This window comes from Pseudorca crassidens, chromosome 2 (genome assembly GCF_039906515.1).
Source record: "Pseudorca crassidens isolate mPseCra1 chromosome 2, mPseCra1.hap1, whole genome shotgun sequence".
NCBI lineage: Eukaryota > Metazoa > Chordata > Mammalia > Artiodactyla > Delphinidae > Pseudorca > Pseudorca crassidens.
Genome location: NC_090297.1, coordinates 110,585,090 through 110,603,923, shown reverse-complemented (window position 1 = coordinate 110,603,923; position 18,834 = coordinate 110,585,090). Strand labels below are relative to the sequence as shown.

Sequence of the window (18,834 nt, the reverse complement as noted above, 5' to 3'; positions counted from 1 at the left end):
CTGGGACTGCGGCTGCCCTGGCCCTGGGAGAGGAGGGCGGTGCCGCTGACTCATTGCCTGGGCATCTGGGCCTGGAACCACGGGTGAGTCACCTAGGACTAGCGGTGCTGGGGGAGGGGAAATAAGCTGGTGGACATCTGGAAGGGGGAGGGGAGCTGGTCCCACAGGAAGTGCGGTGCCGGGACTGGATTGGGGCAGTAGGCGACGGGGGCCTGGGAAGGGGCAGCGTGAAGCCAGCTCTTCTCTGAAAGCCCCTTCCCTGGGCTGGGTCCTGAAAGGCCTCAGTGTTTGCCTTTCTCTGGAGAGGGGCCTGGAGGAGTGGGGTGAGGGAGGCTGTGGCCTCACCCAGGCCTGGCCACCGGGCTTGGGGAGCTGTCCGGCCCCTCGTCACCTGCCCACGTCGCAATCTGCAGGAGGCCGGAGTTTTCTCCTCTCCCTTCAACCCTCCCGGGGCGTCCTTACACACCACAGACCGCTGCTCACCCCAGCTGACTATAACAGAGCCATCTCCACCTCTCACTGCCTTCCTGCCTCCTGCCAGACCCCCCTCCTACCCAAAGGGGGCCTTTCCAGGTATGTTCTGGTGCCGGCTATTAAAAGTAACTTTGGGGACTTCCCTCGTGGTCCAGTGGCTAAGACTCAGTGCTCCTAATGCAGGGGGCCCACGTTCGATCTCTGGTCAGGGAACTAGATCCCGTGTGCCGCAACTAAGACCCGGTGCAGCCAAATAAATAAATGAATGAATATTAAACCAAAACAGTGACTTTGTCTCCCTCATTCCCTGAGGTGACCCCTGCCCTCTTCTTCCTGATGACCCCCCAGCTGCCTCCTGGCTTCTCCAGCACACATACACAGGTCTGTGCAGTCCCAGCGGGCACCTGCAGTCACTGACACACCAGTGAGCTGTGACTCGCAGGCGTGTGTTATGAGAGCAAGGCCTGGCCTGAGTCACCAGGCCCTGCAAACAGGGGCCCAGGCTACCCCTTCCCCATGACACCTCCCACTCCCCTCTGTGGCATGGGTGGGGCTGGGGAAGGGGCTGCCCTTGCCGGCCTAGAGCTCTCCCCGAGCTAAGCTGGCCAGCTGGCGGTGCCCCTGGCAGTCTCTGGGATGGACGGGGCTGGGAGTGGCAGGAGGCCAGGCTTTGGCAGGATCAGGTTAGGGCAGGTTTGGTCTTCTTAAAATACAATGTTGGGGGCCAGTGGGGCTGACGTATAAATCCCCACTCTGGGCACCTGGCCCTTTGCTTTCCTTCCCAGGTGTCTCTCTGCTGTCAGGTCTGGTGAGTACCTCTGTCCTGCTGAGGGCTGGGTGGGGTCGACCCCCATGGGTCTCTACCTTTGTCCCTTGGTCTTTTTATTTTTTTAATTTTTATTTATTTATTTATTTATTTTTTTGTGGTACGTGGGCCTCTCACTGTTGTGGCCTCTCCCGTTGCGGAGCACAGGCTCCGGACGCGCAGGCTCAGCGGCCATGGCTCACGGGCCCAGCCGCTCCGCGGCATGTGGGATCTTCCTGGACTGGGGCACGAACCTGCGTCCCCTGCATCAGCAGGCGGACTCTCAGCCACTGCGCCACCAGGGAAGCCCTGTCTTTTTTTAAAATTAATTTTTATTGGAGCGTAGTTGATTTACAATGTTGTGCTACTTTGTGCCGTCTGTCCCTTTGTCTTGATCTCTGTCTGCTGCTGGCTCCCTTGGTGGAAGAGGCCTGGGGCCTCTGTGGGTCTCTGCATCTGGGGGCGTCCTCCTGTGAAGTGTCAGACCGAGGCCTTTTCCGCGTTCCTCTGTGGTGTTTAGGGGTTACTCTGAGGCTCTCTCTTGGGTCTCGCAGTCCGGCTGTCAGTCTAGAGGCACTTCTTGGGGCTTTAGGCCCAGGAGTACGAAGCGTGCGTGGGGCGGGTGAGGGTGGGATGGGCGCTTTAAGGAGGATCCTGGGTTTGTTTGGGTTTTGTTTTTGTTGTTTTGCAAAGTCCTGGATTCCAGCAGGACTGAGGAACAAAAGCCAGGGATCTGGAGCATGCAGGCTGGGTTCCTGCCCACTGCTTCTTCCTGTCTTCTCCTACCTCCCGAAGGCAGGGCTGGCAGGATGGGCCCCGGGGCTCTTCTCGCTTCTGGTGCCAGCTCCTCTGGCCTCACCCTGGGACCCGCTTAACCCACCTGGGGTGGTGTGACCATTCTCAGAGGCAGAGCCTTGGAAAAGATGACCTCTGAGGTCTGTCCTTGGTCTTAGACTCTGCCCTGATCCCAGGGTGCTGGGCTTTTAATTTCTTTAATTCCAGTCCCAATAGGACTCTTCCTGGTGGGGAGGGTGTTCGGTTGCCTCCACCCTACCCATGCCCTGTCTGCATAGAGCCAGCACCCCTGCTCAGGGGCCTCCAGTATGAGGGGACACACATTCCCTACCTGGTGAGAGCCCCTAGTCTGAGGGAGGATATGAGCCCACCCAAGGGAGCTTCCAGTTAGATGGGAGAGCGACACCCTCTGGCAGAGGAAGGAATTGACTCCTCAGGGAACCTCGTACCCCTGGGCCGTAGCCATGGCCACCGCCAGAGCCCAGCGAGCCCCACTGACTACCCCATGGAGATGCCCGTCTCCGCAGCGCTGGCACAGAGCCCACTGGCCTGTGGAAGGAGCTGCACAGAGAGGATCCCAAATGGGACTCTGGCTACCCTGCCATTTCCTTTCCACAGATGCTCAAAGAGGGGAGCCCTGCACTCAGGGGTGGGCCCCAAGTGTGATGGGAGGAGACATGAGGCCCTTCCAAGTACAGAGGAAGGTCTAGCATCTGCCCGCAGTGTGAGTTGGAGGTATGGCCCCTGCCCAGGGAGCCATAGGCCGAGCGGGAGATGCAGCCCTGTTTGCCCATTCAGAGAGGGGCTTGGAGAGGCAGTTTGGGGCAGAAGTGGGTCCTGCAGGCTGGGCTGAGGCGTCTCCATTACTTGCCAGCCCTGCAGCCCCAGATCTAAGATGTCCAGTCCTCTGGAGTAGGCGCTGGCTGTGATGGTCACCACCTTCCACAAGTACTCTGGCCAAGAGGGTGACAAGTTCAAGCTGAGTAAGGGGGAGATGAAGAAACTTCTGCACAAGGAGCTGCCCAGCTTTGTGGGGGTGAGTGGGACTGGCCTGGGACGGGGAGGGTCCTGGTGTGTGCGTGCAGGGGCACAGGTTGAATCTCTTCTCCCTTCCTCGAGGGTGCCTGCTGACACAGACACCAGGGTGGGATGGAGCCCTCCACGGCCTCACTGGAGTGAGAGGCCCGTGTGTGAATGTGTGTGTGAGTGCTCTATTGCTGGCTCTTCCCCGCAGCTTTCCAGAGAATGGGTGTGCTGTCAGAGCCCAGAGAGGGGGAGAGACCGGCTCAAGATTACACAGCTCTCATGTGTGATCTCTCTCTCTCTCTCTCTCTCTCTTTCATTTTCCATATTTATATGCCAAACTAAGAAGGTGTGTAGGGAGAGAAAAGCCCAGCTAAGACACGCACCCTGAGATATTTTGCAGAGAAATGCCGTCAACTCTCAACTTGCCTCTCGCCCTTCCCTTGCCGACTCCTGGATAATCCCAAGGTCAGGTCTCAGGCTTTGAACGTATGAGGCATGTCCTTCTTTCTTTAAAAAAATTGTTTTGGTCACACTTTTCTAATTTGGTTTCATTTTTTCTGGTATAAAAAAGAGTCCGTCATTTTTGAATTCACTTTTCTGGTGATGGGGAGTGGTGGTGGCTTCAGAAAGCTTTAGTTTCCTCCTCAGCAAACTGGGGGTAATGCCCACCTTGCTGGGCTCCTGGGGGGAGTAGAGCTGATCCTGCACCTAGGGAATGCCTGGCCTGCTCCCCACTCCCAGCAGGGAGCGCCGGAGACTCCCACCGATGCACTTCTCTCTGTCCTCACTCACCGGGCCTCCTAGTGGCTCCCAGGGGCTCCCTGCCCACCACATACCTGGCTGCCCAGTGTGGAGGGAGAGCTGGGCTCTGACCCGTGAGAGCAGCCTGGTGATAACCCCCTTGTCTCTCACTTTTAGAAGAAGGTGGTTGAGGAGGGCCTGAAGAGGATGATGGGTGATCTGGATAAGAACAGAGACCAGGAGGTGGACTTCCAGGGGTATGCTCTCTCCCTCGCCCTCGACACTATCATGTGCAACGACTTCTTCCAGGGCTCCCCAGCACAGTCCTGATGTAGAGCTTGTGGTTCCCTCCATGGGTTTCTTGGGGCCAGGAGGACTCTCTATCTTTTTTAGTTTTATACTCAGTAAACTCTTTTGCTTGTTGACAATATTTTAATTGCTCAGTGATGCCCTGTCACCTGGCTGGCTCAAAGACTCAAAGCTTCTTTCTTTTTTCTTTCTTTCTTTTTTTTTTTTTTTTGTGGTACGCGGGCCTTTCACTGTTGTGGCCTCTCCCGTTGCGGAGCACAGGCTCCGGATGCACAGGCTCATGGGCCCAGCCGCTCCGCGGCATGTGGGATCTTCCCGGACCGGGGCACGAACCCGTGTCCCCTGCATCAGCAGGCAGACTCTCAACCACCGCGCCACCAGGGAAGCCCCTCAAAGCTTCTTTTGTTTTGAGCTGTCTCCCTTTCAGTCCAAGATGATATAATGCCTTTAAAAATGTTGTGGGCTTCCTGTGTATCAACTTATAATTCACTTAATTAGACAAAAAAGCATATCTACAAATTTCTTTGAGACTGGCCCTCTGTACCTTAGAGGTAGAGAGCTGTTAGAAAATGCCCTTATGATTCTTGAAGGCCCTCTTGCCTGAAAGAGACACACTGCTAAAATTATTAGAAGTCTTATTGGTGTTTTTTTGTTTGTTTTTGTTTTTGGCTGCGTTGGGTCTTTGTTGTTGTGCATGGGCTTTCTCTAGTCGTGGCAAGGCGGGCTACTCTTCGTTGTGGTTCACGGGCTTACTCATTGCAGTGGCTTCCCTTGTTGCGTAGCACGGGCTCTAGGCATGCGGTCTTCAGTAATTGTAGCACACGGGCTCAGTAGTTGCGACGCATGAGCTGTAGGGCGTGCGGGCTCAGTAGTTGTAGTGCACAGACTTAGTTGCTCCGCAGCATGTGGGATCTTCCCAGACCAGGGATTGAACCTGTGTGCCCCTGAATTGGAAAGCAGATTCTTAACCACTGCGCCACCAGGGAAGTCCCTAGAAGCCGTGTTGTCTATCTGAGATCTGAGAATTGCCCTTTAGTCTTTTTGAAGTTTCCATGAAAGATCTCATCTTTGACTTTATCTTACCCCTGAGGCCCTTTTTGTTGGCAGGGCCATGGATTTGATCTTTGCCCTGAGGCCATTTATTACTTTGAGAGCCATTTATTACTTTGAGAGCCATTTGCTGCCTGGAAAGACTGTCCTGGGCCCTCTATATTTCCTCTAAATTCCACTCAGAATTGAAGAGTTCCTTCTTTAGTTCATCTCTTTCTTCTCATATTTTACCATAGGCAGCCAGAAGAAGCCAATTGGCATTTTCAGTATTCTGTCCAAAAATCTCCTTAGCCCATCCATGCGTTCATTATGTAATCTTTCTATTTTCCATGTTACCATGGATAATAGTGTTTCCAGACATTCCACCACTACATAATAGGGGTTGCCTTTTCTTCAGTCTCCAGTAACAGTTTTCTCACTGCCCTTCAAATTATTACTAGCAATCTTCTTGAGATCCTTCTACCTTTCACCCATGGCTTTGTCCCAAAGCCAAACACCTGCTTTAGGTTTTTGTAATAGAAGCCTCTTTCTCTTTCAGGTCTTTGATGAAAGATTCATGGAGCCAACTCATGCTGATTTTCTAAGCTTTTCCTACCACTTCCTCTATCACTACACCTAGGTTTCCATTTGGTCTGCATCCCAAGATACATCAGGGGACAATTTGACTAAATATTTTGTCATTTCATAACAAACGTCCTTGACTTTCAGCCTGCACATATTGGGTCCTCATATCTCACTGTCTTCCCTCCTCCACTTGGTCAATTCCACATTTTATTTTATTTTATTTTATTTTTCTCGGTACGCAGGCCTCCCACTGCTGTGACCTCTCCCGTTGCGGAGAACAGGCTCCGGACACGCAAGCTCAGCGGCCATGGCTCACGGGCCCAGCTGCTCCACGGTATGTGGGATCTTCCCGGACCGGGGCACGAACCCGTGTCCCCTGCATCGGCAGGCGGACTCTCAACCACTGCGCCACCAGGGAAGCCCCCAATTCCACATTTTAGATTCTTTTGTTTGAGGACTCCGCTTTATGAATTTATTAAGATTTGAGTTGCAGATCACCTGACTAACAGTGGCTTTAATTGTCTTACATAACAAGACATCTGAGACAGGCAGTTCAGGGTTAATTCAAGGTTGGTTCAGGGGCCCAGAGATGTCATATGACACCTATTTTTTTGCTCTGTAATCTACAGCATGTATGCCTTTTCCCTCATGCATGTTGCTTCATGATCACAAGATGGCTGCTCTACCTCCAGGTCTCACTGTCCATGTTCCAGGCTAAGAGACAGAGGAAGTATAGGGTGCAGAAAGCTTTTCCTCAAGAGACTTTGCCTTTTTATTATACAAGAAATACTCTCTCCAAAGATTTCTACTTACGTCTCTTTGGCCTTAACTATGTAATATGGCTGTGACCAAGTATTTTTAGCTGGGCATGTTGACACTTTGAAAGAAAAGAAAAAAGGTTTTAATAATAAGGAAAGGGGGGGATGGATAGCAGACAAGCAATAGACAATATTTTTCTGCATTGTTTTTTTACTTTTCTTTCTTCCCTGGGAAGCTCTGATGCTTGGGAACTGCTTACAGAGTAGCTCAGAAAAGAGCTCCCCAAAGACAGAAAGGAGTGAGAAGGTTCTGGGACACACTGCTTATTCTCACTGTTCCAACTGCATGTCTGGGGCTGATGAGGCAAGGCTGGGCAGGCCCTAGCAATGAAAAGAGAGAGGCCCACTTTCCTAATATCCTATAGGAAAAGGAGCCGGTGAATATAGGTCAGGGACTCATCATAATGGTAATTAACGTTTCCACAGCAGTTCCCAAAGCTTCTTTCACGCTCACTGTCACTTCAGCCTCATGGTAACCCCCAGTAGAGCTATCATTAGGCCCTTTTTACGGATAAGGAAACCCAGAGGAAGCAGCATCTGCCATTCGTGGAGCATTCCCTCCGGCCAGGCTCTCTGCTAGGCCTGTTCTAGCATCATCTCATTGAATCCTCACAGCACTTGGATGAGGGATGTGTTATTAGTTTCTGCGTTTCACAGAGGAGGAAATAGGGGCTGGGAGAGGTTAAATGAGTAGTGTTGGGACTTGACCCAGGTTGTAAGAAAGGGCCTCACCCCTCTGGGACACGGGGGTGGCAGCTTGGGCCTTCCTCCCCTTCCTCCAAAGCCTTGGAGATGAAGGGGACCTGGCTGGGCAGAGTCCAGACGCTCTTGGTGTCTCAATCCTGAATCCGCGGGGAAGTGGGTCCACTTGCTGGTGATTGTGCGACTGTAGTCTGTTTGCTCACAGTGGATCCCGGCTTCCGCAGGGGCTCAGTTCCAGGTTCTGGGGCTGTTCTAGCTGGTAGATACTGGCATGGGCTGGCTGCCTCTGGAGTTTTCCCCGGCTGGCTAAGCACCCAATGGGACTAATTTCGTTCTGTATATTTGACAGACTAACAAACACGTGACTTTCTTAGCTGGTCTCAATAATCTTCCCTCATCCTGCCCCTTCCTGCAAATCTTCCTGCTGAGGCAGAGACGAGGAGGGTCCAGAAAATGGTGCTGTTCAAAGGCCCGCTGGCCGGATTCTCTCTCACTTCCCCCTGGAACTGCGGCAGGGAGGAGAGCCTCAGGGATCCATATGTCACCTCCCATAGTGTCCTACTGTCACTTTGCTCTTTCTTCTTTTGGGTCTATCCCTGCAATCTGTTGACCCTCCAAGAAAAGAGAGACTGAAGGCAAAGGTGGATTCTGAGGCAGGGGAGTGACTGAAATAGGGCTCCCCATGCTCCCGTCTTTGCTCCCCTCTAACTCAGTGCTCCCATCCAGGAAATGGGCAGTCAGGCATTGACTTGGTCCTCAAAAGACCAAGGAGAGCCTGTAGGTCTAAGCCCCACAGGCTCTCCTTGATCCCAGTTCAGATCCTCTCCCCACCCCCATCCCCTAATTCTGTAGCAAAGGCCTCCCTGGCTCCAGCCTCAGTAATCAAATACCCCCTCCCACCCTCTCCCTACCTTGGGCTCAGATGATGAGAAAGGAGATGAATCAGTGTGACGAGGTTCATTGACCCCCATGGGGCTATGAGATTGGGGTGGTGTCACCCTGTCCCTCGAGTCCAGGTCCTTTTGGCACAAGCACATGAACGTCCAGACGCTCTAAGACACTTCATCTTATTTCTCCCTGAGGTGCAGAACCAGACACTGACTTTCATGGCGCAAGGTGGTTTCCCAGAGGCTCTTGTAAGGTGATGGCGGTGATAGTGGGGGACAGAGGCAGGGAGAGAGGACGGGAGAGAGAGGGACAGTCCTGCCGGGTCAGAGAGCATCTGCTCCCACCCTCCCTCCCTCATGCTGCTCCTGTTGGGGAGAGACCCTTACCTTCCACTTGGGGCACACTTCTCTGTAGTCAGCTCTCCATCTGCAGTGGAGCAGCACGAGTGAGAGGCCAAGGGTGTTGAGCTCCACTCCCAGGTAGAGAATCAAGTGGACAGTGTGGACAGCAGAGGGTGGGAAAGGAAGAGGATGCTCCCTGTCTGGGCCTCGGAGGGGCGGCTAGTGTCGTGTGCATTGGGGGGATTCAGGGTAGATGCCGGCGAAGAACTCCCAGCAGGGCAGGAAGATTCCAATCCCTGTAAGAACAACTTGGGAAAGCAAGATAAGAAAGGCTGCAGCTCTGCCTCTAGCCTGTGGGGATGCAGAAGGCTGGACAAAATGACCTGGGGGTTAGGCGGGGGAGGAGACTTGGTTCTCTCCCTGCTGCCCCCATCGAGGGGACTTAGCGTGTGGCTGTTGAGTTAGACTCCGAGACCTCTGCCCTGACACCATCCACAGGACCAGTAAGTGATACAAAGCACTTTCACATCAGAGTCTCAGGGTAGGAATCTTCCAAATCCATTTTGGAGGCAAAAAATTAAGGCCCAAACAAGGTAAAGGACATGCTCGGGGTGGAGGCAAGAGGGTGGTGGATCTTGGAGTGAGGGTCCAGTAAGGGTTCTTCCCACGACGGTCCTCCAGCCCCAAAGCGCCTGCACCCAGACCTCTCCGTCCACCCACCCGCCCCTCAGCTGTTGCCTCCCTGGGGGAGCTCCTGCCTTCTCTGCACCCCACCTCAGTCGGAGCCTCTCCTAGTGGCAAACAAAGTGAGGCATCCCAGAGGGGCGTGGCCAGGCTTCGAAACAGCAAAGGCTGGGGGATAAGGACTCAGGCTGGGAACAGGCTGCCCAGCCCTTCCCTGACCATGCATATAAAGTACCCCAGGCCCCACCACCATTTTTCCCCCTTAGCCCTGCTTTATTGTTCTTCCTGGCATTTATGTCGCTGGTCTATCATACATTTATTTACTTGTTACCGTCTGTTGTGTGCATTAGATGGTCCTCTCTACAGAGCTTGGCTTTTGTCTGTTTTGTTTATGGCTGTACCTCCAATGCTTAGGACAGGCGCCTCTAAATCTTCACATGAAAAATGAATGGCTCTCACCCTGCCACAAATTAGTTGTGTGACTTGGGCAAGTTACCTACCTCTCAGTTAACATTTATGCCCTTACCATGTGCCGGCGCTATTTATCTATGAGCTTTGTACATAGAAAGCCCTTTAAGCCTCACGGCAATCCTATGAACCGATGACCATTATTCTCCTTGGTCATTGGCAGGTGAGGAAAATGAGGCCCAGAGAGGTGAGGTGACCTGCTTAAGGGAGGTGGCTGTTGGCAGAGATGGGATGTCACAGGTGGGAACAAGGGCTTGACCTAGAACTGAATGAATTGCTGGTCCACTCTGGCCTCTGCTTCTGTCCCCTACTCTCCATAATTCCTTGCCTAGAAAACAGGGTTAATCACAGCCTTCCCTTCCCTGCCCCCCCCACTGTTCGCTCCCGTCACCCACAGGGGCTGAGTCTTCGGGGAGGTGATGGCACAGTTGAGGTTCGGGGGCAGGGGGCCTGGGAAGAGGCCAAGGTGTCATGAGCTCTCTGGCTGCCCCACAAGTATTAGGGCTTCTTCAGAGGCCTGGGGGTTGACTCCTCTTCCCCTTCCCACACTCTTCTGGTCTTGGGTTCCCTTTCTGTGAAGTGGGGAGGGGTCTCTCAGGCCCAGGGATGAGGGCGGGAGAAGTGATACGAAGAGATTTCCGTTTCTGGCAACATGGTGGTCTGTGTCAGCTCCGGCTAAAAAGAAGACAAAAAGTGCTGGATAGAATAAAAACATCTTTTTCAAAGCGTTGATGAGCTCACAAGGCATTAAGGAATGGGATCAAAATCTTAGCGGAAGCAGACTCCAGGAAGTGAGTGGGGCACTGGGGCCCCTCATGCCCTGAGGGCGTCGGCCAAACTGAGCCAAAGTGACCTTTGGCTTTGACAGAGTGTGGAGTGAGGAGGGGCTCGCTTGAGGAGGGGAGGCAAGGGGGACACCCCACATAACGCTGAGACCCCAGAGGGCTACACGCTTAAGCCAAAACCAGAGGAAATCTACCCCCACCCCACGGGAGTGCAGGGAACTTGGCTTTGGTGCTGAATGGAGCCACGGAGGACAGGAAACAGGCCTTAGGAGCTCGAGCTCCAGGCCACCCTGGTGTGAGTCTGAACTAGGGGAGGAGGAGGGGCACCAGGAGAACACAGCCTAGACTTCTGGAAGCGCCCCTAGGAGCAGCACACCTTCCTCCCGGGCCTCAAAGACATCCTACGGGTGACCTTTCCAGGGAAGCAAGCAGTTCTCTGCCCAAAGCATCCAAGGACCATCGATCTGGAGATCAGTCAGCGAGGGTGTCTCGCAGGCTCAGAGCTCTCACCGTAAATGAGGGGGCTTAGCCAGGGGCACGCCAAGATCCCCTCTGGCAGAGGGATTCTCCGGGGGTGAGGCGAAAGTGTGTCCCCACTTTTTCTTCTTCTGGGGTGCCTTTTCAGGGTGAAGACATAGGGGATGGCTGTGATATGAATGACCTGTCTTCTCTAACCAGGCTGGAAGGAGATGGGTAGGAGGCTGTGCCCGGATCCCAGCTCTGGGGGAGGGCAGAGGGAAAATGACGAAGTGGTGGTGTCTGCAGCCCAGACGGGGCCTTTGATGGATGCATGGCAAGGTGGGCGGGTGGGGTCTGTAATATGGGCTGCCAGGGAAGGAGGCAGGGGAGCCCCTGGGGGCATCCTCAGCTTGACCTACTTGGGCCCCCCATAACTGCTCCCTTCCTTCCTCGGGAGGCTACACATAGGGATGCCCTGTCTCTAGGCTCCTCCAGCTGAAACGCCAACACCTGTGGTGAGTGCCGGCTGCTTAGGTCCTGTCCTGGGTGTCCGGCAGCTCCAGGTCTGTCTCCTGGCCCAGGGTCTGGGCTTTTGGGGGCAGAGGGATGACCACAGAAGGGACTGATGAGGTGAAGGAAGTCAGATACGATGGGTTCAGGGGTTCCCTTGTACAGTGAGGGGCTGCTGGGGAACCTGGGTTTAGGGGGTGTGCAGAGCTGAGGTCTGGCGGAGGGGTCGGGGCAATGGGCTTAGAATGCTGCTGTTGCCCTCAGTCAGCTCCCCCTTCGCCCACACCTTCCCTTCCTGCCAACGGGTTGAGATGGGCCAGGGCTGTGGGGAAGAGAGGATTCCCTCCAGTCTCCAGGCACCGAGCTTCTGACAAAGCAACAGTGGTGGCGCCAGGCAGGCTGGCAGGAGCCCAGAAGGGCAGCTTGGCCCCTCTGAGGTTCCCTATTCCTTGCGATCACGGCCCTTTCCTCTCCTGGGAACCCGGAACCCTACTCTAATCCTGGGCTGTCACAAAGCGTTAGACCCCAGGCAGCACTTAACCCCATTCTTCTTCCCTCTCAACCCTGACCATCTACAGGGCCTGGCAGAGAGTAAATCATTAGGGAGAGGGCCTTGGCCCAGGCTGCCTCGTGCTACAGGACTCCTGTCCCCTGGGGGCACCAGGAGTGAGTCACTGGGCTCACATGGAAACAACACATGCCTTCCTGGCTGCCTTAGGATTTTTCCAGGCTGGAGGCGTCTCCCAGAAGGGCGGTGGGAGGGGCCCGTGGAATGGGGGTGAGTGAGCAATTCTGGGAAGCGCTTCCCCTCTAACAGAATGGGGTACCCCTCTGCAGAGCCTTCTGTCTCAAGAGCCCCAGAGGTCAGGGGGATGGCCTCAGGGAGAGCAGATTACAGATTGGTACATACCTGAGCTCGCTGTCTCCAGAGACCAACTGGTTCAGGTCCCTGACTAGGCCTGTGAGGGGGGAGTAACCCTATTTTACAGATAAGGCACCTGAGACCCAGACAGGGTAAATGGCTCATCTTCCGCTGCACAGCTAGTCAGAGGCATAGAGCGTCGCGGCAGATTTTCCTATCATTGCAGCTTCCCTGAGTTCAGCACAGGAGGGATGGTGATGGGGTCGTGGTGAGGCGGTGGAGGTTCTTCTGAGACCTGACTCTCCCTGAGAAGGTCCAGCTTCGCCAAGGGCCTGAGGCCGGGAGCATGGGGCAAGGGTGCTCCCTTGTGCAGGAGCTCTGGGGTCCTGAGGGCGATGAGGCTTCTAGGGCCAGGGGGCTGTGTCTCAGAGGGTGCTACAGAGCTGGACTGGGCGTCAGATGAGAAAAGCTGGAGAGAATCAGGGAGTCCTCAGGGACCCCCAGTGTGCGGTGTGCAGGTAAAGGGTGGGCACCTCTCCCTGAGGAGTTTGCAGTGAGGTTGGGCAAATGAGGCCTCTGTCCAGAAATAGGGGGGCAGTCGGGAAATAAATGAGGAGGGGCTGGTGTAGTCAGGGAGGGCTGCTCAGAGGAGGGGGAGCTTGTGGGGTGGGAAGGCTGCAGGGGATTAAGTCAGGTCTGGGTGCATTCCCTGGGACGACGCATGGAGGACAAAGTTGAGCAGGGGGTCTGACTCGGCCTCTGCCGTGAATCACACCCTTGTTCTTCCGTGACAGTAACGATGGCGCCTCTGGAGCAGGCCGTGGCTGCTGTTGTGTGCACGTTCCAGGAATATTCAGGGCCCTGTTGGAGACAAGTAAAACTCTGCCAGGCGAGCTCAAGGAACTGCTAGAGAAGGAGCTGCCCACCTGGACCCCGGTGAGCACCTGGGGTGAGTCCCCATGGGAAGCACTGCTCGGATTCCGCAAAGAGACACCTGGAGACGAGCTCTGAGCATTGGACAGCAAGCGGGTGGAAGCTAGACTGTGGGGAGGGGATGCTGGGAGGGAGACGGGCACAGCAGGAATCTCAGTTTCCTCATCCGCAAAGTGGGAGGATGAACATGTCAAGGGCTGCCTGGCCTGGCTGTTGGGAGGACTGAGCGAGGGCTCTGTGAAGAACCCCTGACACAGGGTTGGCACTCAGTAGCAAGTAGTAGGTGCTCTATAAATGATCTGAGAGAGAGGATTTGGGAGGGAGATTGATACCGGTGAATGGTCAGAGCAGGGAGGCTGAGGTTGGCCCCCAGAGGGGTGTGGGTTGGGAGGGCTGGGACCCCACAGGAGGGGAGGGAGGGAAGCGGGATGTGCGCACCAGGCTGTTCTGCACTCCTCACCCTGCCATCCCCGCCCTGCACAGACAGAGCTTCGGGAGTGTGACCACAATAAGTTCATGAGTGTCCTGGACACCAGCAAGGATTGCGAGGTGGACTTTGTGGAGTACACGTGCCTGCTTGCCTGCCCCTGCGCCTGCTGCCGTGAATACTTCAAGAACTGCGCCCTGGCCCGCCACTGCTCCCAGTAATGGGCGGGGCTGCCATCGGAGGGTAGGGGTCTGGGTCTGCTCCGGACCTGCTCCATCTCTGCCCTGAGGTCATCCTGGGCATGTCAGCTCTCCCTCCTCCCCCTCCCCCCTCCTTTGTTCCCTCCCTCTAGAATCTCCCAGGTTTGCCCCTGGTATGTTAACCCCTTTTACCCATGAGTCTAGGAGACGTGAGGGGACCTTCCCTGGGACCACAGCCAGTGACCTGTAGGACAGCCAACCGCTGACTCCCCACTGTGGCCCATGATGGACGAAGGCTGTCAAGGCCCAGCAGAGTGTGTGAGGGAAGGAGACCACGGTGGGAAAGGGCCTATTTTGCTCCTAATAAAGAACTGGCATCCCTTGGCTCGGTTTGGTTCTTCTGAGAGGACAGCCGGGGCCTGGGAACAGAGTCCCGCTGAGGCTTCACTCCCCTCTGGCCTTTTCCACTGGAGGACAGGAGGCTAAGGGCACTTTCAGACCTCGCAGAAATGAAATGGTCTTAACGTCCTGCAGGAGGGGGTGGGGTCAACACGGGAACAATGTCCATGGGAGGCTGGTGTGTGTGTGGGTCTCTCTCTTTCTCTGGGGTGTCTCTGAAGGAGAAGCTCCCTTGGGGACTTCCCTGGTGGTCCAGTGGTTAAGACTCCACACCCCCAATGCAGGGGCCCTAGGTTTGATCCCTGGTCAGGGAGCTAGATCCCGCGTGCCGCAACTAAGACCCGGCGCAGCCTAAATAAATAAATAAGTAAATAAATATCGTTTTTTAAAAAAAGAAGCTCCCTTGGGCTGTCTAGGAGGGTGAGAGGGTACGGAACTCAGTCCACTGGACAGGATGTTCTGAGGGGAGGGGAGGGCCGTAGTGGAGGGGGTGGCTCTGTTCCCTGCCTGGGGCTGTGGGAGCCCAGAGTGCAGTACTAATAGGATTAGGGTGTCTGAGGTCCAACTAGGGTGTTTCTCCCTGATGTCGGGGGTGCCCTACATTGGAGGGGGAAGGGGAGACCTGCAGGCCGACCCCCTCCCTGAAGCCACAGCCACCTGAGGGGCTTCACATCCCCTCTCCTGAACCTCTCTCAATCCCTGAGTTCATACCCTACCCTGAGAGGTTCCCCTGACCCCTGCCTCCCCCATTCTGTGCTGTATCACCTCTAACTTTCCACTGCAACCTGCCCTCTTCATTCCTGATGCCCATCCTAACTCTAAATCCCCCTTCTGACACCCTCCTCTTTCCCATGTGCTCGTGGTCCCGTCAGTCGATCCCTGAGACCCGAGGCCTGACGCCCCCTCCCCATTCCATCACTCCGTCATCCAGGTCCTTTCTCCACAGATGTGTCTGTGGGGGTCCCGACGCCTCCTTTGGGTGTTAGCCTGTTCCCCCTCCCAGACCCTCCAGCTCCTGTCCTGGGCCTCACTCAGCATGGTAGAAAGCCCCCTTGGGAGGGGAGAAGGGCAGTGTGAGCTGTCCCCAGCACTGAACCTGGGGTCCCCTCCCTGCCTTCCAGGGCAACCCCATTCCAGGACCACCTCCCACCTGTCACCCCCCCACCCCTTAATCCCCTTTCCTTTATGCCGGCTGCCTAGTGGGACCACTCCCTCCCTGTCCCTCATGCCCCAGGCACAGCCTGCCCTTCCCCCAGCTCCCTAAAACTCAATCTGAGCTGCGTACACCCACCCACTGAGGCCCCTGCCTGTGCCCACTGGGGCTCTCCCATTGTCCATGTGTGCGTGCCCACAGCAGGAAGCTGGGTTTCCAGGCTGGCTGGTGGAGGGACCCGTAGCCGTTACCACATCGGCCCAGGATAGGAGGGCTATCTCCCGCTCTTCTCCATCCCCCGACATGGGCAGGGCCTGGCCAGGGGTATAAATAGGTCAGACTGCAGGGCTTCCCCCACTCTTCCTCTCTCTCCAACCCTCTCTCTTCGGCACTTCTCTCTTGGCCTGGTGAGTTGCGGTTGCATGGCTGGCACGCAAGTGGTGTGCAAGGGGTGTCAGGCCGAGGCTGGGGCAGGAGAAGGGGAGGCTGGTGGGGGCCAGATGTGCTAAGTGGGTCCAGATGTGAGATTCCAATGTGGAGGCTCTGGGGAGGGATGTGTGTGTGTGCACGTGCACGTGTGTGTGCATGCAAGAGAGAAAAAACAAAAAGTGTGCAGGTGGCTGAGGGGGAGCTATCGGAGCCGTCCTGTGGTTCTGGGGCTTGCACGCGTTGTTGCTGTAGCATGTTTTGGGGTGCGTGTGACTGGGGGGTATGCATGTTGGCTTGTGTTTGCTGGGTTGCCCTAGCCTGTGCGTGCACACTCACGGGGTGTAGGAAGCACAGTGAAGGCAGAGGGCGACGGCGGGCTTTTGTCTGGTTGTGTCCTAGGAGACTCTGCCCTGCACGCAGCAGCCTGACCCAAGGGAGGGTGGCGTCCCCATCCCTCCTGCATCTGTGCCCCTGCCACCTCACCCTGCGCCTCCCCATGCTAGGCGCTAGGCCACTGGTTTTTTCCGCTACAGGGCCCTGGGCAGGCTGCCAGCAGCCTCGCCCAGCCCAACGACCCAGCCCAACGCTTGGAGGGAGAAGAATGGGCTGGGGTGGGGCTGCTGTAGACTGAGCATGGGAGTGAATGGACCGCATGAGGGGTGAAGAAAGCGCTCTTGTGGAGCTGGCTGTCCAAAACGCAGAGTCTGTGCCCCGGGCCCTGCAGGGGTTCGCTGCCCCAAGCACGGATTTCCCATTGTGCACACCCATCCGCCAGGAGCCGAGCCCCCCTTTTTGGGCTGCCTCTATGGTGGGAGCACCAAGTGCTCCCTGAGGGATGGGATTGGGGTGGGCATTCTGAATACATAGCCGGGGGTGGGGTGGGGAAAATTAGGGTGTCTCTGTGACCCTGCCCCCAGATCCTGACTGCCGGCATGGCGTGCCCCCTGGAGAAGGCCCTCGATGTGATGGTGTCCACCTTCCACAAGTACTCAGGCAAGGAGGGTGACAAGTTCAAGCTCAACAAGTCTGAGCTGAAGGAGCTGTTGACCCGGGAGCTGCCCAGCTTCTTGGGGGTGAGTGATACAGCCTGGGAGGCACCTGTTTTCTGCGAAGCATTAGCTACAGCTGGCACCTATAGCTGTCGATCAGCCATCTTGCTGAGACGGGCAAGTCGGGGCAGAGAGCTTGCTCTGATTGCCTGGGGTGGAAGCACAGTGAGTACCCACTGCTCACTTCCTGGCTCTCTACAGAAAGATGGCTGAGAACAAGCCGGTAGGCTACGGGTCAGACTCTGCCAGGTGTTTGCACAACTTAACTGGAGGTAAACTGAAGCTCAGAGAGGCTACGTAACTTCCCAAGGTAGTCCGTGTATAAAGCCGAGATCCATGAGCCAGGGCGTTCCGACGCTTGCCATCACTACAGCAATGAACAATTTTTATTTTTTACGATTGTATGAAAATTGTGTGTCTTCTTTTTTTTTTTAAATTGAAGTATAGTTAATTTACAATGTTGTGTTAGTTTCAGGTGTACAGCAAAGTGATTCAGTTATATATACACATATATATTTTTTCAGATTCTTTTCCATTATAGGTTATTACAATATATTGAATATAGTTCCCTATGTTATACAGTAAATCCTTGTTGCTTATCTATTTTATATATAGTAGTGTGTATCTGTTAATCCCATACTCCTAATTTATCCCCCCAACCCCAAACCATTTTTGAGTTTCTATTTGGCTTGTGGATGTGAAGACACAGTTGTGGAGACCCTCATACACCTACAGACTCCCCCTGAGCAATCGCAGATGCCATCCACATCAACCTTTGTGTAGTTTATACATTGCTTTCATGACCATTGTCTAATTGGATTCTTAAAATGACCTTGGCAGAAGATGCTGTGGTCCCCTTTATCCAGTTGTACCCAGGTACTCAAGACTTCTTTGTCTGAGGGGTGGCCTTCCTCCAGCCCTAGCCTAGCCCCTAGGGCTAGAGGTCCAAAGCTGGGCCCCCCAAGGAGTGGCTAAGCCTTCTTGGGCTCCCATCTGGAGGTGCAAACCTGGTCTAGTCCTAGCTCTGGCCACTCCCACACCCGCCCTGCCCGGCCCCGACTTCTAGTTTCTACCTGCAGCCTCTTCTTCCTGCAGAAAAAGACAGATGAAGCTGCATTCCAGAAGCTGATGAGCAACCTAGACAGCAACAAGGACAACGAGGTGGACTTCCAGGAGTACTGCGTCTTCCTGTCCTGCATCGCCATGATGTGCAACGAGTTCTTCGAAGGCTGCCCTGATAAGCAACCCCGGAAGAAATGAAGTCTCCTCAGATGTGCGGGGTGGGGCCTGCCGGCTGGGGTCTTCCCTGTTGGCGGTGGGCACAGAGCCTCACACTGGCTCCTCCAGATGTGAGCATGATACTAAACAAGTTCAATAAAGATTCTTGAAAGCTATGAGGCTGATGGTCTGAGAGACTCTGGGGGCGCTGGGAGTTGAGCTGTGGTTTTGTGGCAAGTGGAGAGCAGACCAGAGAAGGTGGGAGATGGATGTGGGTGACTGTGCACATGTGTGGGGGACAGAGTTGACTGTGGATGGAGCGGAAGGCAGGGAAAGGGACCCCCAGAGGCTTGGAACGGTAGGATCTTAGCCAGGGCACTCAACCATCCCACCTCCCCAACATTGCCTCTGGCAGGACCTCTGAGTGAGGCTGGGATGGGATCGAAGATCACATCTGCTCCTGGTTGGGGTCCGGAATGGAGTGTGGGTGCCCTGGGGGTGGTGGGGGAAGGGCTGAGTCATGGGGAGGAAGTAGTGAGGCCAGAGTGGGATGGGGAGGAAGGCTCAGTCCTGACATTTACGGCCCAGGTGCTGCCTGCCACCCCTTCCAGTGCCCTGGCTTCAAAGCCCAGGGATGGATGAATCCTACCATTCCACAGTCACATCAGGGAGGTGATGTGGAGGAAGAGAAACCACAGCATGAGAATATCATCCTTCCCTAACTCCCATCTCTGTCCCAGGGACC

The 18,834-nt window shown here is 55.2% G+C and overlaps 3 protein-coding genes across 4 annotated transcripts; all 3 read left to right on the top strand.

Annotated features, from left to right (window-relative positions):
* The first annotated feature begins 433 nt into the window (after positions 1 to 433).
* S100A2 (S100 calcium binding protein A2) lies at positions 434 to 4,349 on the top strand. 2 transcript variants are annotated; one of them, XM_067727828.1, is made up of 3 exons: positions 434 to 573; positions 2,949 to 3,110; positions 4,019 to 4,349. In XM_067727828.1, the coding sequence occupies exons 2-3, from the start codon at positions 3,003 to 3,005 to the stop codon at positions 4,169 to 4,171; spliced, it is 261 nt and encodes an 86-aa protein (XP_067583929.1). In that variant the 5' UTR covers positions 434 to 573; positions 2,949 to 3,002; the 3' UTR covers positions 4,172 to 4,349. The 2 variants fall into 2 exon arrangements, with proteins under 2 accessions (XP_067583929.1, XP_067583928.1); XM_067727827.1 differs by lacking the exon at positions 434 to 573 and adding an exon at positions 1,112 to 1,282 and having other exon boundaries at positions 4,019 to 4,348.
* S100A3 (S100 calcium binding protein A3) lies at positions 1,260 to 14,225 on the top strand. The gene is given in 6 exon segments (XM_067727825.1): positions 1,260 to 1,282; positions 11,076 to 11,143; positions 13,076 to 13,168; positions 13,171 to 13,217; positions 13,698 to 13,815; positions 14,046 to 14,225. Coding segments are annotated over 5 exon segments (324 nt in total). The 5' UTR covers positions 1,260 to 1,282; positions 11,076 to 11,139; the 3' UTR covers positions 14,108 to 14,225.
* A 1,415-nt stretch (positions 14,226 to 15,640) lies between these two features.
* Positions 15,641 to 18,265, top strand: LOC137219387 (protein S100-A4). Its single transcript, XM_067727826.1, has 3 exons — positions 15,641 to 15,800; positions 16,740 to 16,895; positions 17,967 to 18,265. The coding sequence occupies exons 2-3, from the start codon at positions 16,755 to 16,757 to the stop codon at positions 18,129 to 18,131; spliced, it is 306 nt and encodes a 101-aa protein (XP_067583927.1). The 5' UTR covers positions 15,641 to 15,800; positions 16,740 to 16,754; the 3' UTR covers positions 18,132 to 18,265.
* The last annotated feature ends 569 nt before the right edge of the window (positions 18,266 to 18,834 follow it).

Excerpts from the sequence above, each read along its gene's own strand:
- S100A2 (XM_067727828.1), top strand. The coding sequence starts at position 3,003 with ATGGTCACCACCTTCCACAAGTACTCTGGCCAAGAGGGTGACAAGTTC. Across the intron at positions 3,111-4,018 it reads AGCTGCCCAGCTTTGTGGGG|AAGAAGGTGGTTGAGGAGGG; the intron begins GTGAGTGGGACT and ends TCTCACTTTTAG.
- LOC137219387 (XM_067727826.1), top strand. The coding sequence starts at position 16,755 with ATGGCGTGCCCCCTGGAGAAGGCCCTCGATGTGATGGTGTCCACCTTC. Across the intron at positions 16,896-17,966 it reads AGCTGCCCAGCTTCTTGGGG|AAAAAGACAGATGAAGCTGC; the intron begins GTGAGTGATACA and ends TTCTTCCTGCAG.